This window comes from Neovison vison, chromosome 2 (assembly GCF_020171115.1).
Source record: "Neovison vison isolate M4711 chromosome 2, ASM_NN_V1, whole genome shotgun sequence".
NCBI classification, from domain to species: domain Eukaryota; kingdom Metazoa; phylum Chordata; class Mammalia; order Carnivora; family Mustelidae; genus Neogale; species Neogale vison.
This window is the reverse complement of record NC_058092.1, coordinates 25,193,160-25,209,699: the sequence shown is the minus strand read 5'-3', so window position 1 is coordinate 25,209,699 and position 16,540 is coordinate 25,193,160. Positions and strand designations below refer to the sequence as shown.

Here is a 16,540-nt window from a genome sequence, read left to right as displayed (position 1 = left end):
TTGCACTGAGTACATGTTTCACAGGAGAGACTGAAGTTGTTTTGAAGATCAAGTCAGTTAGGTGAAAAATGGAAGGGAAATATTCCAGGGGAAGGGAAGAGCATGAGTACAACAACATCAGGAAATTGCAGAGGTGAGGAACAGCGAGGCATCCAAAACTTCAGCTTGTTTGGAATATGCTGGGTGAGAGTATAGGGTGGAGAAATCATGGGAAATGAGGCCAGGAAGGCAGGGAGGATCAATTCGTGGAGGGTTGATATGCCATACTGAGAACTTGGTAGGGGAATTGTGTGGGCCCAACAAATGGTTCGGGGATAAGAGCAATATCCACATGCAAAAGAATGAAGTTGGGAAAACCAGTTTGGTGGTTCCTCAACAAGCTAAACATAGAATTACCATATGATCCAGCAATTTCACTCCTAGGTAATACTCCAAAGAATCAAAGGCAGGGACTCAAGCAGATATTTGTACACCAATGTTCATAGCATTATTCACAACAGCTAAAATGGAGAAACAACCCAAGTGTCCATCTACAGACGAATAGAAAAACAAAACGTGGCATATACCTATAATAGAATTCAGCAAAAAAAGGACACATGCTACAACATGGATGAACCTTGAAAACATTGTGCTAGATGAAAGAACCAGACACAAAGGACAAATATTGTATGATTCCATTTACATGAGTTATCTAGACAAATTCATAGAGACAGGAAGTAGATGAGAGGTTGCCAGGAGCTGAGCAGGGAGAGGAGAGGAGAAGTTCCTGCTAAAGGATTATAGAGTTTCTGTTTGGGGTGGTAAAAAGTTCCAGCAGCATATAGTGGTAATGGTTTCACAACATTGTGAATGGCAAATTTTATATTATGTATTTTTTTACCAAAATTTAAAAAATGAAAATGAAATGAAATAGTGTCCCCTTACCTCACACCATACACAAAAATTAACTCAAAATGGATCTAAGGCGTAAATGTAAGAACTCCAAAGGCACCTGGCTGGCTCAGTCGGAAGACCATGAGACTCCTGATCCCAGAATTGTGAGTTCAAGCCCCACATTGGATGCAGAGACTATTAAAATAAATTTAAGGGACACCTGAGTGGCTAGGTCAGTTAAACCTCTGCCTTTAGCTCAGGTCATGATCCCAGGGTCCTGGGATCAAGCCCCACATGAGACTCCTTACTCAGCAGGGAGCCTGCTTCTCCCTTTGCTTGTCATTCCCCCTCCTTGTACTCTCTCTCTTTCTCTGACAAATAAATAAATAAATCTTTAAAAATAAATAAATAAATTGAAAACCTTAAAACGTAAGAACTATAACTATAAAACTCTTTGAAGAAAATTTAGGTGTATATCTCTGTAACTTTGGATTAGGCAATGGTTTCTTAGATATGGCAGCAACCAAAGAAAAAAATAAGTAAAGAGGACTTCATCAAAATTAAAGAGGAGAAATCATGAGGATGCCGTACGTGGTGAAGGAAAGCAGAACCACCAGACCAGGGCAGTAGACTTACGTCATGGAATACAGCCTCTTTCGTTATACTTCACAGACACTGGGTGTCTTACAAATCAAAGTATGTGGTTGGGGCACCTGAGTGGCTCAGTGGGTTAAAGCCCCTGCCTTCGGCTCAGGTCATGATCCCAGATCCTGGGATCGAGCCCCACATCGGGCTCTCTGCTCAGCCGGGAGCCTGCTTCCTTTAAAAAAAAAAAAAAAAAAAAAAAGTATGTGGCAACCCTGTGTCAAACAAGTCTACTGGTGCCATTTTTCCAACAGCACCTGCCCCCTTTGTGTCTCTGTGTCACATTTTGGTGATTCTTGCAATATTTCAGACTTCTTCTTTATTATGTTTGAATGGCTGCAATCTCATGATAAAACTTTAACAGATGAAGAATTGCTTCTGGTGGGTGAACAAAGAAAGTGGTTTCTTGAAATGGAATCTACTCCAGTCGAAGATGCTCTGGAGATGGTTGAAACAACAACGAAGGATTTAGGGTGTGACATTGAGTTGATAAAGCAGCAGCAGGGTTCTAGAGGATTGCCTCCAATTTAGAAAGAAGTTCTCCAGTGGGTAAGATGCTATCAAACACCATCCTGCCCTGCAGGGAAATGGTTTATGAAAGGAAGAGCCCATCAATGCAGCAAATCTCACTGTTGTCTTATCTTAAGAAATTGCCACAGCCACCCTGACCTTCAGCCCACGGTCCTGATCAGCCAGCAGCCATCAGCATCCGGGCAAGACCCTCCTCCAGCAAAAAGTTTACAACTTATTGAAAGCTCAGATGATGCTGAGCATTTTTTAGCAATAAGGCATTTTTAAAGTAAGGTGTGTACATTCTATTTTTAGGCATTAGAAATAGAAATAGAAACTGCTGTTGCATACTTCATAGACTCTAATATAGTGTAAACAGAACTTTTACTTGCACTGGGAAACCAGAAAAATTCATCCGCCTCACTTTATTGTGATATCTGGTTCGGTGTGGTGGTCTGGAGCCAAACCCCCAGTATCCCTCCAGGCGTGCCTGTGTATGGTTAGGAAAGTGGAATGAGGCTCAGAGATGAATCCTCACGCACATACACCACGCCCACGCCCACCCAGCAGGTATTATTACTACCCAGTGCTGCAGATTAGGGAACCAAGACCCAGAGAGAGAGCCTGCCTTGCCCAAGGCCATACAGCAGCCACATTGCACCGGCGTTCCCAAAGCTAGGACTACCACCTTCTAATCCCATGCTCTTTCTCCTTGAGTGCATTGCCTCTCCTAGGAAAATTGAGCCACTGGAAAATGCCCAGAGGGAGGGGCTGAGCACTGTCCCACTTACAGCAGTGACTGTTTGCCCAGCAGCAGCATAAATCCGGGCTTCCTCTACTGTCCATCTATCACATTGCACACGTTCCTTTTCTCAACACTAGCAAATGTCTCAATCATTCATCTGGAACTTGGCAGATGATAGTGAATAATATTTTTATCTTCATATTTGTACTGCCTGCCCAATTTCTACCTGGCTAGGAAGCAGAGCTTCTTAGTCCAGAGGTAATAGACAGGCTTTAAAGGATTTAACCTCTATAATTACAAGTTCATTTTTGTCTGACTGTGCATTTTTTTTCCTGGGGCAGAAAACTTTAGTTTCACATTTCTGATATGCCCACAAAAGTGAAAACCTTCATATAAGCCTTCTACCTCGTTCATTCCCAGTACTTAGCAAGAATACCCTGCATGTGGCAGAAGCTCAACAGATGTTCAGATCTGGGGGGAACCAGGAACTTAACTGCTTGCGAAAGGTTCTAGAAGTGACTGGCAAGGAGTGATGGAAGATGGGACAGGCAGCTCTATGCGGTGAAAGCGAGAAAGTGTGGGTTCAGGCAGCTCAAATGTTACTTCTCCTTTTAAATGTTCCCTAATCTCCTAGGCAGTCAGTCCTTCCCTCCTCTGCTTTGCATGAGTGAGTAAGAGAGAACCCAAGAGGGAGTGTACACTTGAGAGACAGCGGTAGCTATCAAAACCTTGAGCTAGAACAGGGAGTGCCGGCCAGAGAGAGGGAAGGAGAGGGAGGGAGAGGGGAGCAGCAGGGAGAGGGCGCATGCACGATCTAGAGAGGGTGAAGGTAAGAGGGTATGCTGGATCAGGACTAGGGGAGAGAGATCCTCAGGCACAAGAAAGAAGAGAGAACTGGAGCACAGGAGGCAAGGAAAGCAGACACAGAGTGACCCAGCAGCCGAGGGAGGGCCATTATGAGCAGGGCAGGCAAGCAGGACTAGGACACAGTGTGGGGACAGAGCAGAGCTCAGGGATGGGGAGACAGAGCTCATTGCTGTAAACTAGAGCAACCGCTTGGGATCAATGAGGCCTGGGTAAGAGAGAGAGGAGGGAGAGGGAGAGATGCATGCGCCTGTTCCAGAGAGAGACAGAGAGCCAGCGAGTCCCGAGCCAAAGCATCATCAAGGTGAGTATGATCTTCCCCTTGGAGGAGGATGGGGCCAGGGCAAGGAAGCACAGGTAGGACTGAGGACAGGGACAGGGAACAGGAACAAGAACAGGAAAACCAGAAAACCAGGGTTTGGGAGCAAAAATTAATGAGACAAGGCAAAGCTGGGGGGAGGGTGGGGAGGAGCCAAGAATGCAGCAGGAGGAAGGAGACCAGCAGGTAAGAGAATTCAGGAAACACATATGTCTATCCCTGTGTTGCTAAGTCTCCCACCGTAGCATGAGGGTCAGTTGCTGTCCTTGCCTGTGCAGGTTTTCTCTATAGGAGTGGCCTGCTCTCTTTAGGATTCTGCCCTGGTTTATTTCTCAGCAAGAACAGAGTATATACTGTGCACGAGATCTGCCTGAGCTGCTGCTGAGGCTCCATCATTCAGGAAGTGTGGATTACTCACTCTGTCCTTAATTTGCTGTGACTGCTGCCGTTTTCCTATTTTATGTTTTATGTTTACAAGTACTTCCACTGAAATTTCCCAGGGCAGAACGAAAGCAAGAACTGAAACCCCATCCTGCTCAAAAGGGAGAGCGAGGCACTTAACTAAAAGAAGACTTTGGGATTCTATGGGATTTTCCATGTTTGAACTTAACTCTGATTTGTCGGGGGCGATCCTTGAAATTTCAACTGAGCCTCGTCTCTGCAGCTAGTGTGTCAGTTCCTCCAAGATTGGAATTACGCTTGTACGCCTTCCTACCCAGCCTACCTGTCCCTCCCTAGAACTTAAGATAAGATAGGTTTCAACCGAGCAGAGCACAGGAAGTTATTTGTTGACGCTGGTTTCATTGATTCCTGCGTCTTTGTTACCACCAGAAGAATCTTTGACAAGTGATGGCCGTAGGGAGGCAGGCACGAGGCAGCCACGGAGCGCAGCTCCGCCCAAAGGGAACTCGTGACAGGAGCCTTGCCCTGTGGCAGAAAAGGAGACATTCAAACATTAGGGGCAGTCACTCCTCAAGGACCCAGGACTCACAGGTCCCGGTCCTTTAGCCTGTACCCCCACTTTGTTCCGCTCACTGCGAAACCCACCCAGTCAGAAAAAGGCTGCCTGAGAAACACTGAGCGCCTCCACACCGAGAGCAGCATTGGGAAGAAGCCAATAGGACATTAATGACTGTTTTAGTTTTGGGTACTAACCAATGCTCTTGGCAGTGTGAAAAATCATTTTTTTTTTCATTTCTTCAACTGGCATAATGTACAAAGAGAATTCAATGTTTATGATGGGATGACAAGTGTCGTTTCTAGATACAGGAAAGAATAGGTAGAAGGAAAAGCGCATATGTAGAAATGAGAATTTTAGGAATAGCGTGAAAGAAGAAAGGGGAACTTGACCTCAGACCCGGATCTGCCTTTCCCACCACCCTTCCTTCCCTCCCAGCCCCTTCACTCCCCAACACATGTCTCAAGGGGACATGTGATTTCCAGTTCTGAATCCAGATCATAGGCTGGTCCCTGAGGGAATTCCTGGCACCCTTTAGTGACTGGGATCGGAGGTTCCAGGAGGCTGGGCCAGCTCTAACTAGGAAGAGGATTGCTCTATTGGAACCGGACTGGAGACAATTTTAATAACCACAACAACAGCCAGTGTCTGAAGCATTCCGTCTTTGCCTGATGCTCTACTAAGCACTCTATCATTATTTGACTTGCGTCTCCCACCAATTCATGGATTCTCACATCTGACAGATTGAGACAGAAGGTTGGGGAAGTGTGACTTGCCAAGGTTTCCCAGCTTGTAAGCGGCAGAGCCAGGACTCAAACCCAAGTCTTTCGGAACCCCAAACCTGCAGTTTTAACCACACTGCTTGACGCAGCGCCCTGCTTAGCGTTAGATCAGAGGGCACTCTCTAACTACTTCTTCGAGAAAACAGAGACTCCAAACACACTGGCAGCTCTTCTGGCCTGGACCAACACAACCAAATAAACCCTCCAGCTCATTTTATCGCCTTATTCATCTCTTTCCCTCATTCTGTTCTCCCCAGACTTGTAATCCCATCTCTTTCACTAATGAGCTATATACATTCAGACAAATAATAAGTTCTCTGATGCCCTGTTTCTCCATCCTGAAGGTGAAGAGGTAGACTGTGGAGGTGGGGGGGACCGGGGAGAATGGAGGGGGAGCTGACCCCTAAGATCAATGGCAGGAAGGCAGGAAGGCTACTGGAGGAAATCTGCCTCCTTTGCTGCTTTTAGCTCCTTCAGCAGAACAAGGAGTGCCAGGTCATAGGCTTTACGTATTTTTTTAAGATTATTCATGGGGCACCTGGGTGGCTTAGTTGGTTAAGCAACTGCCTTCAGCTCAGGTCATGATCTCCAGGTCCTGGGATCGAGTCCCGTGTCAGGTTCCCTGCTAAGTGGGGAGCCTGCTTCTCCCTCTCTCTCTGCCTGCCGCTCCCCTTGCTCTTGCTCTCTCTTTCTGTCAAATAAATAAATAGTATCTTTTTTAAAAAAAGATTTTTTTTTAAATTTATCAGAGAGAGCATGAGCGAGAGTGGGGAGGGAATGGCAGAGAGAGAAACGGGCCCCCCACCGAGCAGAGAGCCCAGTGCAAGACTCCATCCCAGGACCGTGAGACCATATGATCTGAGCTGAAGGCAGATGCTTCACTGATTGAGCCACCCAGGTGCCCCCAGGTCTTAGACTTGAAAATCAGGCAGATCTGATTGTGAGTCACATTTGGCCTTGGCCTTCCGTGACAAGTACATCTCAGGCCTCAGTCCAGAAGTGGTCCCACCCCAGGCTGATGGAAAGCTGATGCGTTCTCTAGGAAGCACCTGTGTGACATTTCACTTCTGCCTCTTTGCTTCCAGCACCTGCCTGCCCTTCTGCCGTCAAAGTGCCCTGACTGTGCCATTGCGCCGGCCATGGAGAACGAGCTGCCAGTCCCCCATACATCCAGCAGCACCAGCAGCGGCTGCAACAGTGGCAGCAGCAGTGGGAGTGGCCGCCCCACGGGGCCCCAGATTTCTGTGTACAGTGGCATTCCTGACCGGCAGACTGTGCAGGTAAGATTCTGGCTGATCTAGAGATCGTAGTCCTGGATCGTGTTGGGGCTAGCCAGGAGGACGTGTTGGCATGGTCTGGGGAGCAACTGGGCTACGGACTCTAGAATGGGCATCAGGGAATGTGTTCATGGATATATACTTAGACACCACTAGAGAAGAAGTGATGCTAGATGGGTCTGATCAGGGAGGTTCAGGGAGAGAGAGAATACTTTACAGAACTGGAAAATTCCTATCTCACCTGGTGATTCAGAACCCAGAGTGCTGTTTGGGAGGACAAGCATGTGAAAGTGTGAAGGGGGTAGGGGACTGGGAAACAAAAATAATAAGCAGGAAAAAAGCAATAGGGAGCTACTCAGCCACCACCTAGACCTATTATCTGAAAAACCACTGCTCTGTAATAAAACTAAGTTTCTTAGAGGACCAAAAGGGAACCCCAAAGCAATCTCCCCAAAGCAGTGGTCTGCTCAGTGTCATCTCTGTGAGGCCTTACGGGTGATGACACATGGTCCCCCACACACCCATGCCCATGTTTCACCATCTGCTTTGTGCCCCATGTGGTACGAAAACCACTGCGGATTTATCTCATCCTCCTGCTGGAAATGGGTATTACATTCTTCTTCCATAACAGAGAAGTCTGAGGCTCAGAGAAGGAAATAACTCATCGAGGCCATTCAGGTGAAGACAGAAAAGGCTGAACCTCATGCCCCCCACAACCCTGTAGTCTGTGTGAGGTCCCCAGATAAGACAGACAGACTGCCCCTAGGGAGCAGTGTTCACCCCAGGGAGCTGGGCTAATCCAGCACAAATGTATCAGACATGTGACCTCATCCTGCTTGGGCCCCCGGCCCAGATTAGGGAGTGGAGGACGGGTCACAGTAGACAGCAAGAGAGTCTGAAGACACCATCAGGTGCTCTGAAGTCTTCCCTCTCCGGGTTACCTCTGTGTCCGGTGGAGTAAAGCCATGGTTCCTGCACCCATCCTTACCACCCCCACACCGGGCTTCTTCCCAGCCCCTCGGAACATGAGGGTTTGAGCATAGCTTCTAACAGCCCACGTCAGGATGAGCCGTCCTCCCGCCCCTCATCACAAGTCTAGATGCAAGGGATTGGGGGTTTTCTGTGCTGCGATGGACGTCCCCCTGCCACGGTTGTGTTCCACACCAACGCACAGTGGGGCTCCTGCCATTTCCACTTGTTGGCACCAGCCCTCTGGTGAGGAAGAGCCACCATATCTCCGCTACTACTGTCCGGATTGTGGGGATGTTCGTTCAGGAGTCTAAGGAAAATAGAGAGGCCTAGGTAAGGGGAGTAAGAGGAAAGGATTCTGGGAGAGAACAAGGAATAAAGAGCACTGTGTTTGTATAAACCGGGACCATTTGAGGAGAGAGAACACTGAAGGGGAGTGGGATCTGAAGAGTTGGGCTGGGGTAGGGAAATCCGGAGACCCCAGAGCCCATGAAGAATCTGAGACATTAGCCTGTTTTTGCAGAACTCCAAATCTGAGCCCAAAGATGGTGTGGGTCGAGAACCACCAGCCCTAGAAGTCAGGCTAAGACAGAGAAAGCCAGACTGGATGCTTGCTTGTTGGGGACAGGACCCAGGGTGGGGAGCGGCCCCATGGTCAGGGATGCGGCAGAGCTAAGGGTAGCAAGTGGGCCAAAGCCTGGCCAGGGCCCACATGGAGCATCAGGAGGCAAGATGGCAGGAGGGTGACCAGGCAAGGAGAAGGGAGGAGAAATGTCTGTGGGGCTTAGGAGAAGAAGACAGAAGATCTCAGGGCTGGGTGAAAGGTATTCACTTTTATTTGTTCCTGGGGATAAGTGGAGGGTTTGAGACACTGGGAGTGAAGGTGGGGGAGAGGGAGATCAAAGAATCAAAGGAAGCCTTTGTCACTTCCTATGAGCAATGGCTCAGCCAGTGCAGTCTGGAAACAGGAGTAGCAGTAAGGCTGGTGATAGTGATGGTGTCCAGAAAGAGGGAATGACGGAGAGGGGGAGGGAAAGAATATAAGAGAAAGGCATCATCCTTGTGGCACTGGCCTGCTCTCTAAGGCCAACGGGACTTTCTTCTAAGGAACTGATGGGACTCTAGCAGCTGGGGGCAGATCCTGGGAAGCAGCCCCAGCCTGGAGGGTGTGGCCCTTGGGTAAGTTGCGGCTGCTGGCTGTGCTGCTCAGGCTGGACTAGGCCCCCCTTCAGACCTGCCTCTCTCTCCCACCCCTTTCCTTCTCTCCACCTTATTGGGCCTCAGTCCCCCTGCCCTCACCGTCCAATGCTCCGGTCCCCCAATCTGAACACAGGGAATGGCCAGAGGGGGAGTAGTGAACAAGCCTGGCAGGGGACACAGTGTCCCTGGAGGCTTTCTCCTCGCTATCTGCTGTCTGTAACCCTGAGCCTCCCCGCTGCCCAGAGCCGCTTAGAGCAGCGGTGTCCCACTCTGATTTTCCCCACGCCACGCCGGCGGCCGACCCAGAGCGGATGCAGTTGGGGAGGAGAGGAGCCCAAGAGCCGAAGCTCTGGGGGGGCAGACAAGGGCGGAGAAGTAGGCAGGGTGAAACAGCGCCAGCCCCAGGCCTCCCTAGGGCATGGTGACCCGTTGTAGGGGTGGTCACTGGCCCGGGGTGCCCTGAACAATTAAGGGGAGACGGGCTGCCCAGGCATTGGGGAAGAAGGGGCGGGGTGACAGCGCTGCCTCCCCCTGTCCCCTGCCTGCCCCCTAGGTGATCCAGCAGGCGCTGCACAGGCAGCCCAGCACGGCGGCCCAGTACCTGCAGCAGATGTACGCGGCCCAGCAGCAGCACCTCATGCTGCAGACGGCCGCGCTCCAGCAGCAGCACCTCAGCGGCGCCCAGCTCCAGAGCCTGGCGGCGGTGCAGCAGGTGAGAGGAGCAGGGCGGGGTAGGGGGAAGGAGTGGCCCTGTATGCACGGCGCTGCTGGGGGCGAGAGGGTAGGGGCGCAGGGGGAGGGGAGTGGGGGCGCCCTCACAGAATCCCTGGGCATAGGCACAAAGGTCATGGTCCTTTGCCAGATAAGGAAAGAGTCTGTGGGAAGTTCGGCCGGGGCCCAAGTTCACACAGCCCTGTGAGCGGAGTGGTGGAACTCTCCGCCCAGCTGGCCCCAGGAAGGGGGGGGGACCCCTCCTCCCCAGGGCACCACACCACACTAGAGGAGGGCCAGAGGGAGTGTCCTCAAGAGAAGGCCATTGCCCACCTAGCTTCCTGTCTGTCCTCTGTGGCTGAGAAGACCTCATGCATTCCTTCATTCACCAAAAGTCCCGTGCACCCACTGTGCCACAGGGCATGTCAGACACTGAGTCCGCTGTGGACCCTGCCTTCGCAGAGCTTAGATGAGGTGAGAGTGAGCAAACAGAAACCCAGATAGAGGAGGAAGCAAAATATCTAAATCTCTAAGTTGCCGTAAGCAGTCTGAAAGAGAAAGTTCACTTGGCCTGAGAGACAAGTGGGTTGTCCCGGGTTGGGCAGCCGGGGACTGTCTGTCTCCTGGAGGGACGTGGCGCTGACGCGTGAAGGATGAGAAGAAGCCGGCCATGGGGAGGCGGGCAGACAGAACATGCCAGACAGCCTGTGCAAAATCTCTCATGGGGTCCGTGAGCCCAGTGTGACAGAGCACGGTGGCGGGGGCTACAGAGACCCGGAAAGATAGGTAATAATCATCGCTAATCATCTGAGCTCTTACGTGTAGATGCTTTGCCTTGCTTCATCCTTTCCGCGGAGCTACAAGGTGGGTTCTGTTTTTTATAAAGAGGAAACTGAAGCACGTGCTTGAGGCCACACAGATGAAGCAGAATGAGGGTTTGACTGTAGGCTTTGGACTCCTAACCATCGTCCTCTAGTGCTTCCTTAGAGAGCTTGGGGAACAGCTGGGGGAGATCTGGGGCCCTTGTGACAAGCATTGTTCTTTTCTAGGCAAGCCTGGTGGCCAACAGACAAGGGAGCTCGTCAGGCAGCAACGTGTCTGCACAGGCCCCAGCCCAGTCATCCTCGGTGAGTAGGTTGGAAAGCAGCAAGCAGGACCCACGGGGCGCTGGGTCCAGCTCCTCCCTCCTTGCCCCAGCTGCTCGCGGGCTCCCAGACCCAGGCAGGGAATCCTTAGCCACGTACGATCATGGCTAGAATCTATCACTCTTGCCAGGGGAGGGGAAAAAACAAACCAACAAACAAACAAACACGTGGCTCTTTCTAACCCTTACTTTAGTAACTCCCTGTCACCCTTCACTCCAACGGCCAGACTCTCTGTGTAGAGTTCAGTTCTCTTGGCCATTGAACCTTCCCTGCAGCTCCACACGTAGGCCAGAGATGGGCCAGAGATGGATGGGGCAGGGCTGCGGGATGCTCCAAGACCCATGTGTCAGAGATGGTCCTAAAGAAGGCTGAATCCACCAAGGAACAGAGGAGGGGGAGAGAAAGAAGTGGATGGGGGGGCACAGACTTAACCAACAGAACCTCCTGCTTCCTACTGCGCGTTTCTCTCTCATCAGATCAATCTGGCAGCCTCCCCAGCAGCAGCCCAGCTCATCAACCGGGCACAGAGCGTTAACTCGGCGACAGCCTCGGGCATCGCCCAGCAGGCTGTGCTCTTGGGCAACACGTCATCTCCGGCCCTGACGGCAAGCCAAGCACAGATGTATCTAAGGGCACAGATGGTGAGTACCCAGCCTGGGCCGCAGCTCAGATGGCCTGGGAGGAGTACAAAGACAGACAGGTTGGGGCTGGGAGGTTAAAGAGGGTAAGGATTAGAGAAGTGGGGGAGGGGGAGCACCAAGGGACAGGCGGCAAGAGGTAAGGGGTGGCATAAAGAAGAGGGCATCTGGAAGGTTGAATGGGAGCTTGGGTACAGGCTCAGTGACCCAAGGACACATGGGGTTCCCGGCTGAAATGGAGAAGGTTGCTGATGAGGCCTCCTTTCCTTCCCTAATCGTCCTCTTCTTATCAGAAACCACTCCCCTGAATTCATTAGGGTAGAAAATGCAGGGGCCCATGACCAGATGGTCAGTATACGCAGATCCTTAAGCAAACACACAGACATCCATCCACGTACTTTACAAAAATGGGGTCTTAACCCCCTTGGGCAGGCCTTACAGGGACCAGCCACCAGTAGTTCCAGGGCCAAAGGAGAATTCCAGCCCAGGGGGTACAGGTGACATTCCATTTCATGACACACTGCTGTCTCCACTGCTCTCCCAACTGGGTCCCCATCCAAATCAGGGTCCCTCTGTCACCTGTTAATTCAGCTTATTTGAATGTGCCAAATGTGCTCAGGATGGGATCAGCCCCAGACCTGCTTACCTAGAATCTCTCCTCTATACCTGTCCCTAAGGGATGCAAAGGTCCTGAGGTCTGGGTCCTTAAGATTTAGAAGAATTTCCAGGGAAAACAGCAGCATACTTCCCAGGAGGCAAATAACTTGTAGCTCTCTGTCAGGCTCAGGTAACTGAGTCTGATCTCGTGTCTCCCCTCCTGAAGATGTCTCCCTCTGGCTCCTTGACACGCTGTCCTGAAGACAATACAGTCCTACCCTCCCTTTGCTTCTGTGGCCAAAACTTGACACTTGGGGATTTTCCGGTCTTGCTCCAGCACTTCCTTTCTTGACTCTGAGTTCATTGTTTGTGGTGTTCCATTCCCTGGGAATAGCCTCTGGGACACACAGTATGGAATAGACTTGCACTTCCCTAGTGAACGGGAGGCCACAGCGTGACCCTGCCCAAACTTGCCTTTGTCTTCGGTTTACTCATTCCTTGTCCTACTCAGCTGCCCCAGTCCGGCACCTTCAGCCTGTCTGCCTCCCTCCCCAGTGCAGGGCACACAGGCCCAGAGTAGACATAGATGTACCTCAGAGTTTCGGGAAAGCTGCCTATGAAATATCTGCACACCCATGGGGCACCAAACGAGGCTCACAGGGTTGGAAGTGTCACGCAGAGACCCGCATGTAGCCGGCACCCACCGAAGGAGAGGCAGGTTCGAGTATGGCTCCAGGCACCCGGGTCTTCCGCCACTATTGTCTCTGCACCCTCCTCCCACCTGAATCTAAATTTGACTAAGAACCGAGAAAAGAATACATCTACCTGGATCCCTAGTGCAGGGGAGTCCCGTTCTGGCCCAGACCTGGAGTCAGGAGTGGGTTAGACCTGGAAAGAGGTCCTACGACATCTGTCTGAACCCAAGGTCCCTGCTCCCCGGGGTGCTGTGGAGAGAGTGACTTCAGGGTGTCCCAGGAAGTTTGACCCTCTGGGATGATCTCCTCACAGAGGCTTCTGAAGTAAACCCAATGTGCACCCCCAGATGCGCTCTCCTCTGCCATCCCCTTCACTAGCCAGCCTGGATCAGGACGCTACAAGCCTCTTGAGACTTTCAGGTGGTCCCCCTGGACTCTTTCCCTCTCTTGCCTCCCTCTTTCCCCATATCTGCTCCTTGGCTGAACTGGCCTGTCCTGTGGCTGAGCCCACATTGGGCAGGTAAAAGGCGCCTCGTTTCCTGTGATTCCAGGCCCAGCCAGGTAACCTGGTGCAGGTAGCTAGGAGCCTAGGCGGCACTGTTCCTTTGTCCCCTCAGCTCATCTTCACGCCCACGGCCACCGTCGCTACTGTGCAGCCTGAGCTCGGCACTGGCTCCCCCGCCCGGCCCCCCACCCCCGCCCAGGTGAGGATTCCATGCTGCTGGGAGGGCAGGGGGGTGGGCACCTCCGTAGAGGGGTACTGATACCGGGTATGGGCACAGGCCTGGAGGCTCTTTGACTCTCTTGAAAGGTTGGGATCTTCTAGGAAAGCCGGGGGGAGACAGGACATCCCACTGCTCCCAGACTGACTCCTTAATTAATTCCTCCATTGAGAAGACCTCAGCCACTCTTGACTCCGCTCCATTCCCTCAAACATAGATCAGGAGTCAGAGAGCAACAGGCTGGAGTAAACGCTGTTGCCAATAATGGGTGGCCATTACTAGCATTTTCCCACTTATAACTTCTGTGTTGCTTTTCAAGTGGAAAAAATCCCACTCTGGCTACACACACTAGACCCTCTAGTTCAGGAAAAATGGCACGGAAGAGGGAGCAAGGTCAGTCCTGGGTCCCCACCTTCCGCTGGGAGCACACGGATACCGCTTTGGCTGTAAAGATTCTAAGGGCAGCGGGGCAACACCTCCCCCCCCCCCCAACTCCCTCCTCACCCCAGCTACAGTCCGGGAGAGCACTTGGGAGCGAGAGAAATGAGATTGGTCAGAAGCGAGTCGGGCACAGCCTCTGCGTGTCCAGCAGAGGGCACCAGGGGCCAGGCTGAGTAAGCGCGCTGATCCTGGTGTAAACCTCATCCTGAGAGCCTAAGAACAACAACAACAAAAAAGATCCTTTGCCTGGTGTCCACGCTGGTCAATTAACTTTCACTTTTGCCCTGGCCCTTTTGAGTGTGGGAAGCCCTGGGCCCCGCTGTAGCTGGGAATTCTTTCTAAATGGAATGCATCCCGTCCTGATAGTTTGGGGGAGGAGGTAACGGAAGGGAGAGCGAGCCCGCCCCAGCCTGGGTGGGCATCCCTTCTCAGAATTCAGTTTCTTCTGCTGACGGATCCAAGCACTAGTATTCTTTCTTGTCCCCTTTAGAAACTCTACCTGCTCCTGGTTCCTCTTTCGGCCTCTAACTCATTTTCTCTCTTTTTTCTCTCTTGATTTTACAACCTGCTGTCCCAGTTAGCCATTTCTAGGTCCATCCCTACCTCCTTCCCTGTCTTAGCTGTGTGTTACCACTGCGCTACCCGCATTCTCGGGACTCCTATAGACCCCTCTTTTCCAGGTACAGAACTTGACCCTTCGAACACAGCAGCCACCAACTGCAGCAGCCTCGGGCCCTACCCCCACCCAGCCTGTCCTGCCCAGCTTGGCCCTGAAACCCACGCCAGGTGGTAACCAGCCTCTGCCTACCCCATCACAGGGCAGAAACACCGCTCAGGGTTCCCCCGCAGGTGCCAAGCCTGGCATAGCTGACGGCGTGTTGGAGCCACTCAAGAAAGGAGATGGTAACAGCAGCGCACCGGGGAGCATGGAGGGCCGGGCTGGGCTCAGCCGGATGGCCCCCGCTGTGGCCACCCACCCCCTCGTCGCACCAGGTAAGGGCTCCAGGGACAAGGGTCTTATCCCAGAAAACCCAGGAGGACTATAAGAGAAGGGGAAACTTTCAAACTTTCCTTTTTCCCATGGACATGCTAAGATCCCAGCCCTGCATCTCTCCTCTTCCCTCTTCCAATCTCGAGGCGTTCATCAGCAACTTGTTCTGTACCATGTCTCCATCTAGCTTTAGAGGAAGAAGCCATATCATCTGGAATAAAGGAGTCCTTAGCCACAGGCGCAATGGTGAATCTCGGAGCTCCTAGCCCTGAGAGAGTGGAGGCTGGCAGTTGGGCTATTTTGAAATGCTCTAAGGGTTAGCAAGAGGGATAGGGATGAGCCCGATGCACACAAGAACCACACAGGCAGATGAGGAAGCGGGAAGTTGATTTTCTCATCATGCAACAGACAGTTGTTGACAAATGTCTGCCAGTTATGGTGCCAGTTCCGGAAGCGCAGAGATAAATGAGACTTGGGCTCTGCCCTCCAGGGAGGGCGCTGTCTAGGGAGATAGACAGACAAGTACAGTGAGGTACAGTGTGATACTCATAAATGTGAGCTCTGGGCCCTGCAGGGACACCGGGGAGCTGTCTCGCTCTGGGGAGGAGAGCCAGAAAGCCTTGCCAAGGAGGGTGACACTTGAGAAAAAAAATCTAGCGGATTAAAAAAATAATAATAATACCCAGATTACCTGTGAGGCAGGTTCTGTGAGGGGACTGACTCAGCATTCCCTGAGGCTGGACCTCTTTCCCTGCCTGCTAGCATTGTCCCAGCACCGCCGCCTGTTGTAGGCAGTCAGTCTTTCCTTAGAAAAGTCTCAGAAGGAGGGCCTGGGTGACTCCGTCAGTTAAGCATCTGCCTTCAGCTCCGGTAATGATCCCAGGGTCCTGGGATTGAGTCCCACGTCTCTCTCTGCCTGCCACTCCCCCTGCTTGTTTTCTCTCTTGCCATCCCTCTCTCTCTGACAAATAAATAAATAAAATCTTAAAAGAAAAAACAACCCTAGAAGCCAGCTTATCCGTCTAGGGAATGAGACCGCACTGTTAGACCACCGAAATAAATATAGCTATAGACAGTATGGCTTTACATGAAAGAGATCGTCCCCCTGGTCACATACCTGAGACCACCACTGACCCTCTGTCTTCATCCAGACCATTTTACCAGCCAATATAACCTGCATTTTTTTTTTTCTTGAGAGCTTATGTATGCCAGTTACTAGATTAACCAAGAGGGCCAGAATACAATGCCTTACCTAAATAGTGTGCAGTCAGAAAGAGGGGGCCAGATATATAAGCAAATCCATTCAACTTCAAAGATCTTATTATAGGAGTAAGTCCAAGGTAAGTGTGGGCACAGGCCGCCAACTCAGTGCCAGATCGTGGGTCAGAGATACTGTCCCTCAGAGGAAATGGCCTGTGAGTCTTAAAGCACGAGTAGTTTCCCCACCAGACAAAGCAG

The 16,540-nt window shown here is 51.5% G+C and overlaps 1 protein-coding gene across 2 annotated transcripts in view; it reads left to right on the top strand.

Annotated features, from left to right (window-relative positions):
* Positions 1-3,453: 3,453 nt before the first annotated feature.
* The window catches only part of PHC2 (polyhomeotic homolog 2), a 56,282-nt gene continuing 43,195 nt past the window's right edge, over positions 3,454-16,540 (top strand). Inside the window, exons 1-7 of one of the 2 annotated variants that reach the window (XM_044237745.1) lie at positions 3,454-3,941; positions 6,782-6,976; positions 9,696-9,854; positions 10,903-10,980; positions 11,475-11,639; positions 13,546-13,632; positions 14,772-15,084. In XM_044237745.1, the coding sequence (XP_044093680.1) occupies positions 3,882-3,941; positions 6,782-6,976; positions 9,696-9,854; positions 10,903-10,980; positions 11,475-11,639; positions 13,546-13,632; positions 14,772-15,084 (1,057 nt within the window). In that variant the 5' untranslated portion in view covers positions 3,454-3,881. Of the gene's footprint in view, positions 3,942-6,781; positions 6,977-9,695; positions 9,855-10,902; positions 10,981-11,474; positions 11,640-13,545; positions 13,633-14,771; positions 15,085-16,540 lie in introns of those variants that run through there. The other variant, XM_044237746.1, reaches the window with a different exon arrangement.